Source organism: Aphelocoma coerulescens, chromosome 1 (genome assembly GCF_041296385.1).
Source record: "Aphelocoma coerulescens isolate FSJ_1873_10779 chromosome 1, UR_Acoe_1.0, whole genome shotgun sequence".
NCBI classification, from domain to species: Eukaryota; Metazoa; Chordata; class Aves; order Passeriformes; family Corvidae; genus Aphelocoma; species Aphelocoma coerulescens.
Genome location: NC_091013.1, coordinates 63,302,651 through 63,322,323, shown reverse-complemented (window position 1 = coordinate 63,322,323; position 19,673 = coordinate 63,302,651). Strand labels below are relative to the sequence as shown.

The 19,673-nt window shown below is 40.7% G+C and overlaps 1 protein-coding gene across 17 annotated transcripts in view; it reads left to right on the top strand.

Moving 5' to 3' along the window:
• The window catches only part of ENOX1 (ecto-NOX disulfide-thiol exchanger 1), a 367,773-nt gene that overhangs the window by 267,049 nt on the left and 81,051 nt on the right, over positions 1–19,673 (top strand). For 16 of the 17 annotated variants that reach the window (XM_069009956.1, XM_069009997.1, XM_069009963.1 and 13 more), the window contains 2 exons: positions 568–774; positions 7,838–8,071. In XM_069009956.1, the coding sequence (XP_068866057.1) occupies positions 568–774; positions 7,838–8,071 (441 nt within the window). The remainder of the gene's footprint in view (positions 1–567; positions 775–7,837; positions 8,072–19,673) is intronic. The other variant, XM_069010061.1, reaches the window with a different exon arrangement.

Sequence of the window (19,673 nt, the reverse complement as noted above, 5' to 3'; positions counted from 1 at the left end):
GTTTTTCTGTTTGCTGTGCTCCTGTACTCTGAGACAGAAATGAAATTATGCTAATACCAGGGAAAGGTGTCCAGCCTGAGTACACAGGGTGTACACAGCATGGGCTTGCTCACAGCCCACACACTTGGTGAGCATGGTGAGCGATACATATGAGCCAGAGATGGTGAGGTTCAGGCTTTGAATGTACTGCACTAGAGCTTGAGATCTGTGCTCAGGGTCAAAACAGCTGCAGAAGCTCCCCTGCTTTGAAACAGAATATTTTTCTATTTTTTGTGTGGCTGTGCAGGGAAAAGAAAGACCCTTTTAGACCTTGCTGTCTGTCCTGGAGAACAACCTGAAGTGGCAGGAATTAATGTTTGAAACACCACCTAAAGCTTGAAAGGGTTTAGATTCAAGTAATCAGTTTGGATAATCTCTGCAATATTCAATTATTTTGCTTGTCCCTCTCTTCTGCCTCTATACTATGTCAAGTAACTGTTGCTGCCCAGAACTGATTAAAGGGGTGAATAGAGCCAGTGGATCAAAAGACAAATTTTGTATTCCAATGTGATTTCTGTTTTGACTTAGATCTTCCACCACCTTCAACAAGAGAGAGACCTCCTGGGTGTAAAACAGTGTTTGTTGGAGGATTACCAGAAAATGCAACGGAGGAAATTATTCAGGAAGTCTTTGAGCAGTGTGGAGATATAACAGCAATTCGGAAAAGCAAGAAGAATTTTTGTCACATTCGTTTTGCAGAGGAGTTCATGGTTGATAAAGCCATTTACCTTTCTGGTACTTCACATTCTTTAATGGATTTTCCTTGCTTCTCATTTGTATTTTGTGATGCTAATGCTTGCTTATTTTCTTAGCTTTTATCTCAGCAAGACTTTCTTGAACTCAGTGGCTGTAGCATGGAGCAACAAGGGGCAATTCTGTTATTTCTCTGTCTGCCAAGACTCATGCATGGTGTTGTATGTTACTTACCCAGGAGCAATTTCCTGCCATCCCACAACAATGCAGCAGATCCTGAAATTCACTACGGAACAATCTTGTTTTCGATTTACACAGGTTTATATAGTTTTGCTCACAGGTTGTGGAAAGAGGAGGGCACCAGGCCAGGAACTCTGCTGTTTTCCAGTGCCAATTTTTCTGATAGGCTGGCAATTTCACTGGCATATTTTTATAGATTTTTGGTGCAGCCTGAATAAAGTCTGTCTTTATGCATGCATGTATTCAGCTACTGCATAGGTTAGATTCTGAGCCCCATCTGTAGGCTACGTCTGTTGCCTCCCATGACAACGAGTGCTACAGAAACTACAGGGTGTAAAATTTCAGAATCTCTTTATTTTCCAACAAAGAAACAGATAAAAAACCCCCAAAATAAAGAAACAAGAAAAAACCCAGTCTCTAATTCACAGGGGGAAAAAAAAGTAAAAAAAAAAAAAAAAAAAAAAAAAAGAAGTAAAAAGGTGAGAAACAACTCTGCTTTCACATTTAAGGCTTCTGTGACTGTCAGTGTCCTCTTTAAGTTTACAATCTCCTTCATTTGAGGATTGTCTTGCTGACCAAGTACTTTTTCACCTTACTGGTTTGGATCGCATGCCCTTCATGTATTTGTCTCCACTCCACAGGCTGGTTCATCCATCTTTCTGAGTCCTGGAGAGACTCAAAAGCACTGTTTTGCCCCACGATTGTAGTGTTACATTTTCAACCCGTATGCAAGGTATTCTTGAATAAACAAGGCCAGGGACTGCTTGTTGGCCAAGATAAGCTGAAACAGACTGGCTTACATCTACCCACCCTGTGCAGAGTGACCTCAAAGCACCCACTGGGACCATGCTTTTGAGCCCGGGAGAGAGTTAATGACCCAGGACTCTTGTCTGAGCTCCCACACTGACCATCTTCTATTTGGCAGTACAGACAAAATCTCAACATCCTGTAGGTGTCCATAGGAGGTTCACACAGGTAGAAACAAGCTGCCTTTCAAATCACCATGGAGAGGAGAGGAGAGGAGAGGAGAGGAGAGGAGAGGAGAGGAGAGGAGAGGAGAGGAGAGGAGAGGAGAGGAGAGGAGAGGAGAGGAGAGGAGAGGAGAGGAGAGGAGAGGAGAGGAGAGGAGAGGAGAGGAGAGGAGAGGAGAGGAGAGGAGAGGAGAGGAGAGGAGAGGAGAGGAGAGGAGAGGAGAGGAGAAAGAAAAAGAACGAAAGAAAGAAGGGAAGAAAGAAAGAAAGAAAGAAAGAAAGAAAGAAAGAAAGAAAGAAAGAAAGAAAGAAAGAAAGAAAGAAAGAAAGAAAGAAAGAAAGAAAGAAAGAAAGAAAGAAAGAAAGAAAGAAAGAAAGAAAGAAAGAAAGAAAGAAAGAAAGAAAGAAAGAAAGAAAGAAAGAAAGAAAGAAAGAAAGAAAGAAAGAGAAAGAAAGGAAGAAAGGAAGAAAGGAAGAAAGAAAGAAAGAAAGAAAGAAAGAAAGAAAGAAAGAAAGAAAGAAAGACATCTAAAGGTTTAACATATGTCATCAGGAAAATCCTAGTTCCTTTGTTTCACAAAGGTTTTCCTTAGGGTTTCTAGGTTGCTTGGCATTTTTTTTCTAACTTGACTGCTTGCTTCAAGTACCTTTTTGAAGAGTTTTATGGGGTCTATGTTAAGATTTCTTTGAAATCTTGCTATATTTTCAGGTTTATTCCAGATATTTATTCCACTCTGAATTTTTCTTTTCTTTTTTTTTTTTTAAACTTTCACTTCATTTCTTCCCCCCCAATCCTCTGTTCCTGCTTTCCATCCTTCTTATTTATTTTTTCATTCATGTTACTTCCAAAATGCTGTAGATCATTGCAGCAGATTAGAATCATCACAAGCAGTAGACATTTACCAGCTACCAGCTTCCAGCTTCTGTCTAGGCAGCTCTAGTAACAGAACAGAAGAGAGGTGCATCAGATGCAGCAGGAACTGGTATTATTGTATTATAACAAACAAAACAGTGGCAAAAAAGAGAGCAAAGAAAAGCTCAAAAATGTTCGGGCTGCCACCCTGCACCAGAAACCGTGTTCCTCTAGCTCAGTTTCCTGCTTCTCAGCTTCACTCCAAGTAAATTTTATGTTAATTTCATTTGCCTTGAATCCTGAAGGACCATAGAGATAGGAAATTCCACGTGCTGCCATGTGTCCTCATTCATAATGCACTAGAGTGCGCATTCAGGAGATGGGACATGAGTAGAAACGGAGGTGAAAGATTCCCTTCCTCATTCTTCCTCATTCTGAATTTATTTCCAAGTTCCTGATCCATCCTTCCTTCTTCTGTTTCCTTTCGTCACAGTCACGCTGCTGTCTGTGCTTCCTCTTACTTCTGCTCCGCAGCCTCCCTTCCCATCCATTTTTTCTTCCGTACCTTTTCATTCTTCCAAAGTGTTGTACCTATTGTCTCTGACCACATGAGGGAAAGAACCAGTGGAACTGACAGGGACAAGGAAGAAATGCAGGAGCATTCTTTAGCCAAGTTCCACTTCTTTTCACCAAGGCTGCTGAACTCTGCAGATGAAACAGGAAGCACTGACTGTCCCCCTCCACCACCAGGGATGTCTGGCACTAGGCATGTTTTCCTTGTAGTAAAATATTATGGGGTTTTTGCCAGTCCTTATCCCATTCTCAAACATAATATATTCTGAAATGGTGGGAATAAAGCATATCTTTTTGACATTTTATTTTCCCTGTGAGAGACAAAAGAGATGTACAAATATAGTGGGTGTGTTTTATTAGGGGAAAGGCATGCTTTTGATATTTCTGATATAATGATAATTTTGTCTACCTAATAAGTTTTATCTGTCTACCTCATCTAATCTCATCAAGTTTTGCATTTATCCCATTCTTATCATCAGAATAGAGCAAGTGATTACAAAATCTATCAAGTAGTTTAATCACTGATTTTTTTTCCTTGGTATTCCCAAGTAAACATGTATGAAAAGGGAGACTGGAAGACACGTAGAAGACTATGATAAAAGTGTCAACTTGAGGAAGGCTAGATTTCATTTAGACCTTAAATTTATATTTTTATCTCCCAAGGAAAAGACTTTCTAAAATCATCATACCAGCCCATGAGAAAGCTCTTTCCCAAAACTGTATGTACTTTACTCTTTTGGCTGACAATTCAGTAACTCCTGCATATACTGATGGCCCTGGACTTGAAAATATGGGACAAACAGGTGTCTTGAAACAGACCTTTTTATACCCCAAAAGCCCATGTATGCATTCTTCCTGTTCTGATATTTTCCCCTGTGGGTTTCCTTTCAGTACTGTTTACTTGTTTTATTTTAAGTTCTCTCTGATCACCATTAACACTCTGATCTAGCTCCCCAGTTAGACATCAGCTATTGGCTGGTCCCCAGTATAGCAACACTCAAAGGTAAGTCAAGCCATGGAGTTCACACTAGACTTGTGATATGAAAATACTGTTTGATTTTTATTTAGCACCTTCATTAACTTTTCCTGTTTCTGCTCCTTTAAAGTAAGGATCTTGGCAAGTTCCCAAAGTCTTTTCCTCTTCCATTGTGTGCAAACCTGAAATTAAAAATGACAAGCCAGGCACAAAGTTAATTCTAGCTGCAGCCCTGAGCAAAGAGATGGGGAAAAAATTCATTGTCCATGCATGATGGGGAGGCAGTGCCAGGTGTTTCTCTCATACATTCAAACACCCTCAAACATCAATAGGGAGACACGGTATTGAAAAAGAACGAGCCTCCCAGCTGTCTTGGGGCTCAAAATTTCCAGCACAGATGGGTGCCTGAGGATCTCATGTACAGAATAGAACCTGCCAGTTGTGCATGCAGTCTTTCTGATTATCAACCCATCAAAGAGTCTGTTCTTCACTGGCCAGGCCATTGGTCCTATAGTGTCTGCAAAGCCACTAATTTATGAGGGTGCAAGAAACCATCCTAAAGGCATTTGTTGTTTTTGTTAAGGGAAAGATGCCAAGCTATGAGCATTCTGATCTGACTTTGAAGCTAACTCTGCTCTGGACTAGGTGATATCCAAGGTCCCTTCTTAGCTAGGTTATTCTAAGTTCCAGTGCTGGTGGAAATCACCTTACTGGCTGACCCCCTCCAGTCTTTAGAGTTAAACAAGTGATTGCATTTTTTTAGTGTGATTCATGGCAAATTGCCAAAATCTTTTAATTTGGATGCACTTAAACTGGTTTCCTAAAGGGAACCATTTGTCCAGTGCTACTGCAATGTTCAGGGTTTTTTCTCATTTACTTCAAAACTGAGGGCTGCTTTAATACAACTCAGCTTTGCCAGTGCACACAAAACCTATGGATGCACAGTCCTTTTCATTAGTTCTTTATTCTGACGGGCCTTGAAGTCCACAAGAGTTTTGCCTCCTGCAGTGCTGTGTTTCTGTCTCTTCCCATAACTAGTGTGCTCCTGCCAATGGAGGTGAAAGGCGGCAGGGGGAGAGGAAGAGAGATTGAGTCTTCCTGGAAAGTGCAGCCCAGCTGGGAAATCTAATTTTAGGTTCACGAGACCTGGCACCTTGGTAGTGTCCTTTATATTGCTGATAATGCTGTTCTGGCACAGAGCAATCACTGTGTGAGGAATGCAGCTGGCACGCCAAACTGGCGGGGAGCAGGGGGCTAACGTTTGTCACAGTTATCAGGGTAGCTGCACCACTGACCCCTTTTGGCTGACTCCTTTGTGCCTACACCTCTGTGGATAAAACCATATAATTGCATCCTCATTAGTTCAGAGCCCAGTTCTGAAAGGTCACCCACGCTCTTCTTCTGTCACACTGAATATGGTGTATCTGTAACTCTTCCCTTCAATGCCTTGGGACTAGAGCTACATATATGGGCACAAAAAGCCTCTGGGGAGAAAGGGTGGTGTTTACTTCTCTAAGCTAGAGAAAGCAAAGCCAAGAGGACTTTAAAATAATAAACAGTCCTCACCTTTGCCACTCTTACAATATTGAATTTTACTTCACCCCATGCTCCTGAACCTTGGAGACTAAATTTGATAGGTTCCATTGGTAGGAACCTACCAAAACCTTTCCTTGGTGAGGCAGTTTTTTATGCCTTCTGGTTTTGAAGGACCTCTGAAACATTTAGCTCAAGTTTTCCATCTGGGTTTGGGCTCCCTGCTGGACAATGAAAGTCATATTTTTTCCTCACCTGAAGACTCCTTAGCTGAACTCCACGAGATGTTTGAAAGGAAAATGTCAAATCAAAAGGCACCCAGATTATTTTTTAATTGAAGGATCACTACATATATGGATATTTAATGCCTTTGAAGCTATTGTCTCACATGGGCTGCAGTATGGACAGTCCCTTGTATTCATACAGCAGGATGTTTTTCCAGCAGTAAAACAGAGTATGCCTAGATATGCATTTCTGCAAGGATGTGCTTAATCTACTAAACAATTCTTAGCTTTGCTGTTCCTGGAGGGAGCTCAGAACTGAGTTTTAACTGTGGTGGTGAGGTACTGAAGCTCTTCAAACCACAGGCAAACCACAAGACTGGAAAGTAAGTTCTCTCGGATTGCAAATCAAAAGCAGCAAACACCATTTTTCCTGATACTTTGAATAGAAGTTTCCTCTCTCTGGAATTATTATGCAGTGGTTGCAGTAGTGTGTGTTTCTGAAGAGCTTCCTGTGTGCCAGCTCAGCACAGACTTCATCTCTGCAGCATCCTGTCATTTGAGAAATCTCTGCTGGGCTGTTGCATGTTGACGTGGAGAAATTAGAGCTATCCTGTGTAGACTGATGAATTTTACCCACATTTGAGGGCTCTGTTTGAAGCTTTCTACATAGTATTTTCTCACACTTTCTCTGAAGTGGCATTTTAAAAGCTAGACAAACTGCTCTGTGTATATATTTGTGTCTTAGAAATACAGCTTGGAAAAAAGACAGGTGCCCAAATATGGTCACAAAAAGCTTCTCTTATAGCTTTGGCATGATTTGTTCTTCTTCTGACAGTAGTCAAGGGTTTAGTTCAGAGCAGGCCCCTTTTGTACTGCCCTGTAGCCCTTAACCTAAAGCCTTTGCAGTGTGCTAACTTTAGCATATGATACATTGACCAAGTTACAAATATGTAGAATATCCCTAAAGATAAGGCACAACAGGTTTCATTATTTGTTCTGAAAGGAGTCTTTCAAATGTCTAATAAACCTGTCCCTACTTTAGAAATTACTTTAAGGGATTATGAACATAATTAATTTGTAGGTGATTTATATTTGCTGCTAGATTATTTTCACTGGAGAATTTGAAAATAGTGGTTGCAATTATAAAGTCTCAAAATTTGAGATCTAGCATCACTGTAGTTATGAAACCATCCTCTTTGTGGCACAGGAATTTATGTAGCACAATTTGCACGTTCACCTACAGTCATGGTTTTAATAAAATTCAGCTTTTCCCCATGCTTCCAATTCCTTTGGCAGACTGGAGAAAAACAGTAGACTGAACATGATCTCAACAGGATCAGGGGGAGAAGAGCGCCACATTCAGACTAAAGCAGATCCATTTTAAGTAATTATTTTTTGTTTATCTGACTTTTGTGCTTTTAAGAGTTGGAAGCATCATGTAGAAATATTATGTATTTTGAGAGACTTTTAAACAGAAATGTAGATTCTATATCTTTGGGTTGACTTTTCAGTTCCTCTACTATGGTGATAGGTGGTACAGGAAATTGTGAAGGAAAATTACTGGATGGATGCTTATCTTCTTGTGAAAACATGATGATTGATAGATCCTGCATAGATATGTGGGAATCTGTTAATGTACATTTTTACCCGTCTGCACTTGAAAAAGGAAAAAAAAAATGAAGAGAAATTTAAGCAAATAAATCCTGCAACAGTTAGTTCTACTTGTTGATTTCAGGTTACCGCATGAGATTAGGATCTAGCACAGACAAAAAGGATTCAGGTCGCCTTCATGTTGATTTTGCTCAGGCAAGAGATGACTTTTATGAATGGGAATGCAAACAAAGAATGCTGGCCAGAGAAGAACGCCACAGACGCAAAATGGAAGAAGACAGACTGCGCCCTCCTTCACCTCCAGCAATAATGCATTATTCGGAACACGAAGCTGCTTTGCTGGCTGAAAAATTGAAAGGTAAGCACCATTTGCTACTTCTCAGTTTATTATTCCTTAAAAGCAGGAGCCATGCAGAAGTCAGAGCAGTGAAGCCAGTTTCTCTCTGATGTCTTTCATTACTTGCCCTGTTAGCTTTCCCCCACTGAAATGGCTTTCTCCACCATTTCTATGCCAGTGGTAATGATATTCACCCATCTGCTAGAAATGCTTGACATCTGTCCATCTGCCTGTGCTTTAACAGCTAAAACACAGCCTTCAGAATGCTACCACAGGGGTTTTGTGTTACGTTAAGTTGCTGCGATCATATATATCTAGAAAATACTCTCACAGTAAGACAACCTGTTGCAGGCATCCTTCTTCATAATAAATGCCTGATTCTTGAAATTACTTTAATCCTTGACTTTAGCTTGCTGCATCACATGCATTTGACTGTCCCTGGCATTCCAATTGCACTCATGAGCTGACACAACTTATCTCTGATACACACCATCCATTCTTTCACTCCCTCTTTCGGGTTAGAATTACTTGTGCAGGATAGTGTCATGTTTTGGTACGTGTTTGCTTCCTTGTTTGTTTTTTTCTAGGTACATTTACTGAATTAATATTTTTCAAGGGTGCACTTTGAGGATTCATTTTAATAGATAACATAAACAGTAAGAAGCAAAGAAATAAAGTTTTCATGGTAACAAAATTTAAAAGAAATATCTAGCAAACAACTCTTCGTACCAGTTAGAGTTGTTTTCATTAAGTGTTTAGCTGCTGTGTTTGGCATGCTTTCCCCCATGATGGCCAAGCACATTACTTAACTGTGTGCCAGGTCACAAGGAGTTGTGATTCTTGCCACTGTTTAAGAGTTATCTAGATTAGGCTTAGACTATCCAGCTGTCATCACACTGGTCTCTGTTCTATGAAACATGTTTGGGGAGCCGAAGAAGGACAGTGCAGTGTTTCATTCTTGGAGCATGGAGCAGAGATGCACCCTGCTGTCTCTTTGAGTACTGCATTGGTTGCTGTTAGCTGTTGCTGCTACCTCAGTCTGTTACTTGTTTGGTTGACTGATTCTCACCAGATACACTCCTCCATTAAATAATTAATGAATCTATCTAACTGATAGATTGGTAAAATAACCTAGACGGATCGATAGACCAGGAGAAAAGAGGCCCTAATATAAGAAATTTTAATTCATACCAAGCTTCCAGTCCAGTTTTAGTTCCATCTGGTTTTAGTTGAATATTTTAGGAGTTAATCTCTTGTAGGGAAGTTTTTCTTAATGTAGTAAGGCCTACAGGTTTCCTGAACTAAACCAGAAAATACAAGAAGTCTGGACAATTTCTTCCATATGGCTAGTCATTGCTTGGGGCAACTGAATGTGTGTTTTTGCAAGATGTTTAAGATTACTATATTTAGAAGGATTTTTCTTTTCTTTATGGGAAGTTTCCATACTTAATTAAAATCTACTCCAAGCATTTGTATCTTTGGTTCTCCTGAGGGAAATTTAACCAGAGCTTGACATATATGCTCAAGTTTAATATAAAAAAAATTAGCACAAAATAGGCCAACACTATGTGCATGACTGTTTTTCCAGAAATATGTCATTAAAAAAATAAAAAAGGTAAGTTTATTTTTTTATTGGTTAAAAATCATTAAAATCCAATAAAAGAATATATTGCAATTTTTAAAGTTCTTCTAATTAACAGTTGCCTTGTGTACGAGTTTATCGCAGCTTAGTTTGAAAACAAACCAGTGGGAGGCGCCAAGTCAGAATAAGAATTTAATAGGGAAATTAAGAAAAAAGGAAAAAAAGGCAGAAAAACATTGGGTTAAACTGACAGAGTCAGGATAGAACCTGACACCCTGTGAGTCGGGGTGGCAGTAGCAGTCCTATAAAATGGTGGCTGCAGTCCTCCTGAAGTGGTGGATGTGGTTCTATTGAAGCAGTGACGCTGCAGAAAGGGTCTGCTCTTCCTTGGAAGGTCCAGGAGTGGCTATGCAGCTCCTGTCCTCTGGGAATCCAGTGGAAAGTGTTGTCTGGGATGCTCAGAATCTGAGATTATATCCAGGATGGAACGCTTGGTTCCTCCTTCTGGGTGGAGCATCTCACAATGGGATGATGAGTCAGGAGGCCAGGTGTTGATGGGCTCATTAACAGAAGAGGGTGTGGAGGGAGGAGGCAAGGAAACACTGCCCCACCTGGTTTCAACAGCTCATGAGGATGGTAATGGAATACACTGCAACCCAGGACACCTTGTTGTGATACCAGCCCTGGATCTGTACAGATAGTTAAGGGTGGAGAATGCAGAAAAGCCCCTCCTCTTCTCAGTGGGCATGAGTTGTGCCCTGTCTTAAGTAGTGCAGAAAGCAGAGGTGGGCTTCAGTAGTTATACTGGTCTACTTTACCTTTCCTATGGCATCATAGAATCTATAAAATAGTGGCATTGAACTTTATGGCCTCTCTTGGCCAACATGGATTCACCACCTGAGCTCTTTGTGACATTCTAAAAAAAGAAGTAATGCAACAATAAAGAAAATTCTTCAACTCTGGCAAAGGGCAGTTCATGTAATAGAATCATACAATCATTAAGGTTGGAAAAGACCTCTAAGATTGAGTCCAACCATCATCATACATTCACAATTTAAATGTGGACTTCAGTGAAAGTAGCAGAATATATATATACACACACATTCACAGAGCTATGCAAAACTTGGAGTTAAAATTTCAGGTCTCTGCATATCATCACATTTGCAGTGCTGAAAAAGCCTGGACAATTCATCCCAAAGTAAAGAACGATCACACTATATCTGCACTTGGTAGGATTTAACTTGAAAGATTAGGTTTTGAGCAGATGCTTTGCAGTTGTTTTCTTAAGGAAAGTTATGACCTTGCTGTGGTGCCCACTTCAAAAGACTCCTGAGCTCTGTTGCCAGCTCATGAGACAGATCTGCTGGTGCCCAACATGCGGGTTCCAGCTCCTGTAGTGCCTCCGGAAGCTCACAGAGCAACACTAGCTAAAAAGCAAGCCAAAACAACTAAACATCTCTCATCCCAAGATACTGCTTTGCAATCACAGATGTAGAAAACTTGGTCTGAATCCAAGCAACTTCTGTTGTCTAAATAACCTTGGAAATTCCTGACAGCAAGGAAATGTTATGGTGAGCAGAGATGAAGTAGTCTTATCAGCCAGTCCCCTAATGTGGTCTTGATATTTACTGAGTCTATACCAAAAAATGGCAATATCTTTCTTTCACCTTCAGCAAACTGCAACATAGGACTAAGAAATCGTTGTTTTTGTGTAACAGACTTGGCTGGAAACTCTTGCCCCAGTCAAGAGGTAAGTTGTCAGCATATCCCTATTCCACTGGTGTGCTGAAGTCACCTGGTACAGCAGTGACTGTGGGTGAGAGTACACAGGAACTTTTGTGCCAGTTAGAAACAGAAGTTCATTGTAAATTTTAAGCCAGGTAGTCTCTACTGGTGTGGAGCTTCACAGAACAAAGGAACCAGTTCTTCAGTGCCTGGTGACTGGGGCTGGGAACACACTGCATGTGAGTCTTCGTATACCTGCAAGAGCAGGAGGATTTATGACATGCTCTCCATTCCCCAAATCCCTTCGTATTTGCAAAGAACTTGGTTTGAACACTTGATTTTTGCAGAAATTAAAAAAACCCATCAAACTATGAACCAGTGCAATTTTTCAGCACTTTCCGATTCAGTGTGTGGCAGTGTTGGTTTATGTGTATCTCCCTTTTCCTTTTTCCTTTTTTTTTTATCCATTAAGATCTTCAGTAGTCCTGCAAATGAAGTCCTTCTTAGCTCTCTTCTTGGCAGTATGGATAATTTTTTCCTGCACCATTCATGTCATTAGCCTGAGCCTCAATTATCAGAATGAAATGAGCTCCAGCATTCCAAGAAGATAAGTAACATGAAGAAGAACATGAGCTCCTTCTCATCTGTGTTTCCTTGAGGAAATACCTTGTTGGGGTTTTAGGAGCTCTCCTGGGTTTTTTTTCTGTTAAAAGGAATTTTCCCCATACCTGTTGCTAGGGGGACAAATTGCTGGGTACTTAAGAGAAACAAAAGACCTACCCATGGAAGGAGGAGTGCATCTGGCTACTCTTTTCTTTCACCTGGGTGGCGGACAGTCGGTCCTTGGCATTTGGATGGAGAGGGAGGCTGCTTTCTTCGGCTGCTTTTCCTTCTGCCAGAGAAACCCCGGAATCCCAAGCCCGCCTTCCCTGCCCCACTGGGAGCCAGGCCGTGGCTGCCCTGCCCCGCTGTTGCTTTGAGCCTTCACTACGTTGCAGCCCTGCCCAGACCTCTGGGGGGTTCTCCATTTGGATACATCCCGGCTGCCACCCGGGATTTGTGCTCACCCCTGCCGTTCCAGCCTGCTGTTCCTGAGGGTCCGGCCGGACACCGGGATCGGCTGCCCAGGGGTTTGTGAAGTCTTTGTCCCATCCCTTCCCGGGATCCCAGGGCACCGGTGCCGCGTGCTCCCCGAGCTCGCTCCGGAGCGCCCCCTGCAGCCGCGGGGGAACCATCGCACCTGCCCTGCTCACCGGGAGCCGCCAGCGCCCCTGCCGGCTGCGAGCGGAACTGCACCCGAGGGGAAAGGGCCGGACAGCCGAGAAGGCTGGGACTGGGTTTGGGATTGTTTGCTGTTACTGCCACAGTTATTGCTGTTTGTTTGACTGGTTATACACATATAGATATATCATAGTAAAGAACTGTTATTCCTATTTCCCACATCTTTGCCTAAAAGCCCCTGGATTTTGAAATTATAATAACTTGGAGGGAAGGGGGGTCACATCTGCCATTCCAAGGGAGGCTCCTGCCCTCCTTAGCAGACACCTGTCTTTCAAACCAAGACATACCTCAATAAATACACAGATGTGAATTCTGGGAATCTAAGGGCATTTACAACAAAGTGTAAATGTTATTTGCCTCATTAAACAGCCTTCAAAAATAGACCCTGATCCCTTGTTTTGACAAAACCAGCAGAATATTGTGTCTTCTGCTATTACATTAGAAAAAAGTGACTTTCTCTTCTTCTGGTTCATTGCAGCATTTGTGTGTGTCTTTGAGATTTTAATTCCTCAGTGTTAAATCAGATGTGTTATTACTGCACAGTGAAATGTGTCGGTAGATATTTAGGTTCAAATTTGCATTCTCTGACATCTGTTTTCCTGGGTGCTTTATAAACAGTTAAGTAATGTGGTGCCTAGAACAGGACACAACTGGAGATAGGCTGAACCTTTTAAGTGGAATGCTGCTCTGTCAGGTGCATTGGAACAAAACATTTTAATCTGTGCTTATGACATTTGTGTTTCAAAGCAGAATTTAGAACATTATGGTTTTCTTAATTCAAGCATATCTGTACCTAATGGTATCATCTTCAGAAATCACTTCTTGCAAATAAGCTCCTTTAAAATGCTACATCTGTCTTGCTTGCTGCCGGTAGCTAAATAGTTCCATCACCTAACACCTAACAAAGACATCCCTTTATAGCTGAATATCTGTTTTTTCAAATATTTTGAGCAAAGGAGACATAAATATCTGAAAGTTATATACAATACCCTGGAAGTTACCTCCCTTTTTAATATAGTGTTTTTTTATGAGTACGGGGAAGTTATTTATATGGTTTTTCGTTTTAAAAAATATAATTTAAAAATTGAGAAGCTGCTTCTTTGCCAGGCACTGTATTATCCCCTGAAGAGAGCACAGATTGGAAATTTAAATAAATAGATGGCAGTTACAGTAGAATGAACTAACCAGAGATGCGCCTTGCACAAGACTCAGGTAACATCAAGCCTGACAATCTCAACTCTTGCACATAATTTCAAATATAAACAACATTTAATTGCTTGGGAGATAGGATATTTCACTAAGAAGAAAAACACACTGCTTTCATTATTCACCCTGCACTTGGGAGCCAGGCTGGTGGAGCACTGCAGAAACAGTGCAGTTATGCAGACAGGAAAGTCTCACCCAGAAAGGATTGAATTCGGTGCAGGGCTACGTCAGAAGGGGAGGTAAAGTGAGATCCTATGAACAAATCCAGTGAAGGCTGGGTTTAAATGCTGCTGAGAGACTGCGAACCTTTTTTTGGCACAGTCTTTTTTCATTAGTGGTATATCAGGACAGAGCCCTAAAACAGACATGTTTCGATGCTTTAGCATCAAATCTGTTCACTCACCCTTCCTGGTTTAAGATTATCATTTTCTCCTTCCTTCCTCCATATGCTGCTGACATCTGCTGTGGCACAATACATCTGGCTCAGAGAGCCTCGCACAGGGGCTGTGAGCAGGCACAGTGCGAGGGCACTTTTGTCTGCTGGCAGAAGAGCATAAGGTGGGTTCAGCTATCAGCAGCCTGGTAAACTAATTCCCTGGGCACCTCCCTCCCAAGGCCTACAGGAGGAACACTCACTGCTTAGTGCATTACTAAAAGCATCCTCCCTCACCTCAGCTATATTGTATCAATGCAGATTTTGAGGTTTTAATATAAACTCACTGGATTAAATGTACCACACTGCAAAATGACTCAAGTTAATTACTGAGAACTGGGAAATGGCAGCTCACTCTGAAAGTTTGTGGTGTGATTTTGAGAAATAGGGAGGAAACTCAATACCCTCATAATTACCCTCATTGGAAATAATGGCATCAGCAGGAGAAGATAATGGATTTCTGTGTCTCACATGAAACACCCACCCCCGGAAGAATCTTGTGTGATTTAATTTGAAAGAAAGAAAGAAAGACTTTGATTATGTAGGGGGAAGAGATTACTCTTTTAATATGTCTTTTAGTGAACATATGTGTGTATTTTTATCAAATCTAGTGTCAGCTAGACATTTGTTACATAACTGGAAAAGTTTATTGGTTATAGCATGCAGTTAAAGCTATTTAAAAAATAGTAAGATGGATATTAATCATTCTTTAAAAGAACCCTTTGGCAGTAAAAATTTGTATTTCTTGATTCTCACTTGTTATGCAATACTACTGGGTTAAAAATGTTATTAATCCCAAAAGTACTAGATTGATGTGTGTGATTCATGGCACAATTATATAAAGGATTTGAGCAGGAAAAAAAGAAGGTGAGGGTAGTAGACTGAAAAGTTGTGTTTCTAGGTCAGTGGCAGGCACTCTGTACAGAAGAAGCTCTTAAGCCAAGAGAAAAATAGGTTGTCATTTTGGCACCAGAAGTGGCGTGTGCTGGGAAGCAAATTGTTCCTGATGCACAGGGGAGCTGGGCTGAGCCTGCTGATGAGAGAAGTTAAGAGAACCTTTTCTCTGACCTGATTCACCCACAGTAGTCACCTCCTAAGGTTTATTCTTTTCTGTGTTGAATTCAGTCTTTGCAGTTTAGAAATCTCAGTTATAGTTTAATAAATGATCAAGTCAGAACTCAGATTAAGAGTAACCTTGGCCATACATCCTCCCCTGGCTGCAGTTATACATAATGAAGAAGTTTGCACCCTGAACTGAACTGGGCTGCCTTCCTGTTATAACTGAACTGGGTCCAGTTTGACAAACTGGAACTGGAGTCTGAGCAACTGAGCAGCACCAGACAGACTGAGGGCAGTATAACCATGAGCAAAGGGGTAGTGCTGAACAGGTGGGGGTGAGGCAGGGAACACATCTTCCCATGGCACTGCTACAGCTGACAGAGGGCAGGCTGTTAATCAGAGGCGAAATCAGAGGGACAAATCCCACCACTCTTGTCCTTTCCCTGCTTGCCCTGAAGCACAGTCATGCTCAGTGCTCACAAGAGTGCCTTCAAGGGGTGTGGAGGCAAAACAGCACAAGAGCTTTCTAGGTGTAGTCATTGGAGTAAAGACCAACAGTTCTGTCTTTTCAGTATGTCCTTGCAAGCCTGGGAGGTTGCATTAGGAGAGCAAGATTGGGGACAGTGTGTGCTGACTCTGGACAACACCATAGCCCATAGGACAATGTAGAAGGTTTGCTGTGATTTAGAGAGGCTCCAAGTGTTGTGTGAAATATCTCAGATACTTTTCAAAGATCTGTCAAAGGTCAGGTTTGAAAAGATAATAACAAGGCTAAACTGTAGCCCAGTGTTTCATCTTGTCCCAGCTGCAAGTCCAGCATGCAATGTCACTCTTGAAATACAGAAATATAAAGTTAGCTATATTTGCAATATATCTATAAATACAAAAATCATAGAAATAAGAGTGTTTGAATGCCTGGCTTCAGAGCGATGGATTAGTCTATATTCTTTCCAATGTCTAAGGCCTTAGACACCATCATCTACATTGTGAAAGCACCTTATGGAGTTGTTTAACACTAAGAGAGGAATAGTCACATTTGAGGGTACTCTGAGCTGAATTCTGCCCTGTTACACCAGGGAAACTCCATAAGCTGAAAGTAAAACCTCTGTTTCCAACACCTCTTCCCAGAACACCATTTTGTAATAGTTGTTGTCATAGCTTTTTCAACTGAAAAGTTTATTCCAGTTGGGGTTGCTTAGAGGTCAAATTGCAAGCAGAAAAAGGCAAAACATTTGTCAACAATTATTCCCTTTTTTCATAGAAAATTCCTGTTAATTTTCTGGGCAGCTCTAGGGAGGCATTTTCTTTTCTTTATATTTCATTTCTTCTAAGTTGTGAGCTAGGATTTAAATGTCAGATACCTTTAGTTGATATAAGAGGAATTTGAAATATCTTATCTCTAGAGTCCTGTGATTGAGTCTGGCAGCACCTGGAAATCTCTATCGATGGACACCCAGCAAGCCATCCTCGATGGATGGGTAATCTTCAAACGACACAGCGTCATCAGAGCTTGTGTTAGAACTGAGCACCGCTGTATGGGGACATGCAGGGGTGCAGATGCTGGGTGGGTGTTGGCAGTAGCTGCACTTTTGGAGTTGTTGGGATCACTCCGACCAAACATGGGCATGTTGCAGAGATGTTGATACAAGAGCAGGCTAACCCAGGCTTCCTTTGCAGCCAGCTGAGGGAAGCAGGCACTTCTGGAGCACAGTTCACTTCACCATTAAACAGACCACAAAAACAGGATTGATAAAGCCTACCTTATTTGCTTAGATTATGCTGAAACTTGGAGAAGAAAAAAGCTTTAAGAATAAGAAATAATTTGCCACAGGCTTATTTTAAAAGAACAATTACATATGGGAACATGTCTTATATAAAGGGATTTATTTGAAGAGTCTGTTTTTAAACAGTGTATAATTATGTGCATCCTACCATAAGGGAATAATTTTGAACAGAATTAGGAGTTTTGTTTTATTTTTTTTTAATAAATAGCTGCAATCATAAAGCAGTTCATGCTCTTTTTAAATTAGATTCCATTGCTGCATTTCTTCTACTATTTATCTACTAACTAAAGAATAAATGCACAATCTCATATAAAAATCTGATTTTCTAAGGCAATCTCTCATTGCTCAGAAGGAGTATTCTGGATGAAAAAATTTAATTCATGGTGAGCTACCTTATGCCAGTCACTGAGTGAACTCAAGAATATAAAAGTTAGAAATGAAGGTGAAATAAATTTTTAAACTGTAGAGAGAAGATTTTATTAACTAATGTGCTCCTGTTGTGCATATATTACCCTCTAGCATTTTTGAATGTATCTTCTAATTATGTAATCAATGAAGATGCTGATGTTTACCAATGAAAGGATTTTTTCCTGTGAGTGCAGAGCTGTTAATTAACTGTAACAGTCCCGCAGACCTCTGCAGCTCCCTGGAAGTACAGTATGAGGAAAACAAGTTTTCAGCATGTCCTTTTAAATGGGTAGGCAGAATGTGGCAGAAGGATGGTATGTTTACGAACATCCCTTACAGACACCCACTGTGCCTGATAAAAACAAAACGAGGGGAGGGTATTTTTACTTCATAGAGACTCTATAGCAGAACTACACACAAATGAGTACTGGGGAGAGACTAAAACAAGGAAACGGGAGGATGTTTCTGTGCTACTGATTTTCCTTATGCATGGAAACATGCTAACATTGTCAGAAACCGTTACAGGTTATTCTTATTTACTAGTGTAATTATAATAAACATTGTGTTTCAGGGATGAGTTCTTGGATATACTGGATCTTTGACATCCAGTTGCCATGCAATTCAGCAGGCTGAAGATTTTGCCCAAGTCTTTTAGAGAGCCTTATCCTTGTGTTTTCTTGCAGTGAAGAGGCTTTGCATGAGTCTTGCTTACATTTCGCTTTTCTGGGGTCTATAATCGGTCCACCCCACTCGTCAGAGCCACTTAATACATTTCTGCTGCATATGTATCCAGCAAAGCTCTGAAGTGGAGTCTAATCCAAGGGGACAATATGGAATCAAAAGAAGCCCCTATGACTCTTCCTGCACAGCGAAAATTAATGAATGGTGATAATGAATCACACATGAATGTTTTACAACAGATACATCCTTGTATGCAGGGAGGGTGTTATGATGCTGTTATTTCGCAATTTTTTCTTCAGGGATCTTGGGTGAACATGCTTATTCAGCTGTGGAGAGCAAATCTTATTGCTGTAGCTGAAAGCATGTTTCAGTTAATAAGATACTAAAGATCAGGCAAAGTAAAAATCTCTTCTTCAAAGGCTGTGGGCACAGAGCATGTCACTAGTCCTCTGTTTTTTAGGCTCCTTGCTTTTTAGGGAAGTGATTATTGATTCAGAATAAAAGCCAAAATCATCACTTAACAATTAGTATTTCATTATTCTTTGTACATGGAAAGCAGAGTCTTACAAACTGTGTCGCATGTTTCTGTATCCTTCAACACAGTTGGCTGGGTTTAGTATTTTCCAATTTTTGTTTTAAGAATCTGTTGGTTATGACTACACTACATCTTCCCACCATAACCATATACCTTCTCCTATGGAAAGGTATGCATACCATCTAAAATATATATAAAGAAATACAACCAAAAAGGACTACATGAGATGTTCAAAATAAGTTGTTGAAAAATTGATGTTTTATCGAATAAAATCCTGGTGAAAAAATGATATCGGTTTGCACAAAACTGTTTTCATAAGAAGACTCTTGTAACAATATTTTCTTGCAGTTCAGTCTAAATGGGACTTAAAAAGAAATGTTTCCTCTTAATCCTGATGAAGCCTGAAGTGTAATGGATGCTGCGATTAGAGTCTTCTGAGGAAGCTGAGAGCACTGTCAGAGGAAAGAAGATTGTCTAGGGAGGGAGCATACAAAATTTAGCCTTCAGTTTTGGCAGTCTTTCTGCAGAGAAAAACAACTTTCATTACCTGAATGGTAAATATGAAGGTGTTTTCCTGGATTCATCTGGAATCCTTTAAAAAATTTTATAATGCAAAACATAAAACAAATATATAATGCAAAAAAAGGAAAACAAATAATACAAAGCAAATGCAGACACATCATCTGTTCAGAGCAGTTCCTTGTAATTAATCAGTATTTTGAGAAGGAATTGTTCAGCCTCAATATTGTTCGTTAATTAAGAACATGATGTTAGTGAAATCTGTTGACAGAACCATGGCTGAGCCCAAGCTCCAAGACTGAGCTTTCAGCTGAGCAGATTAACACAGACACATTTCATTTCCTCGTGAGTCCAGTACCACAGAGGTCTCCTCACTCCCGCTGTAAGGTCATTCCATATCACTGAATGGC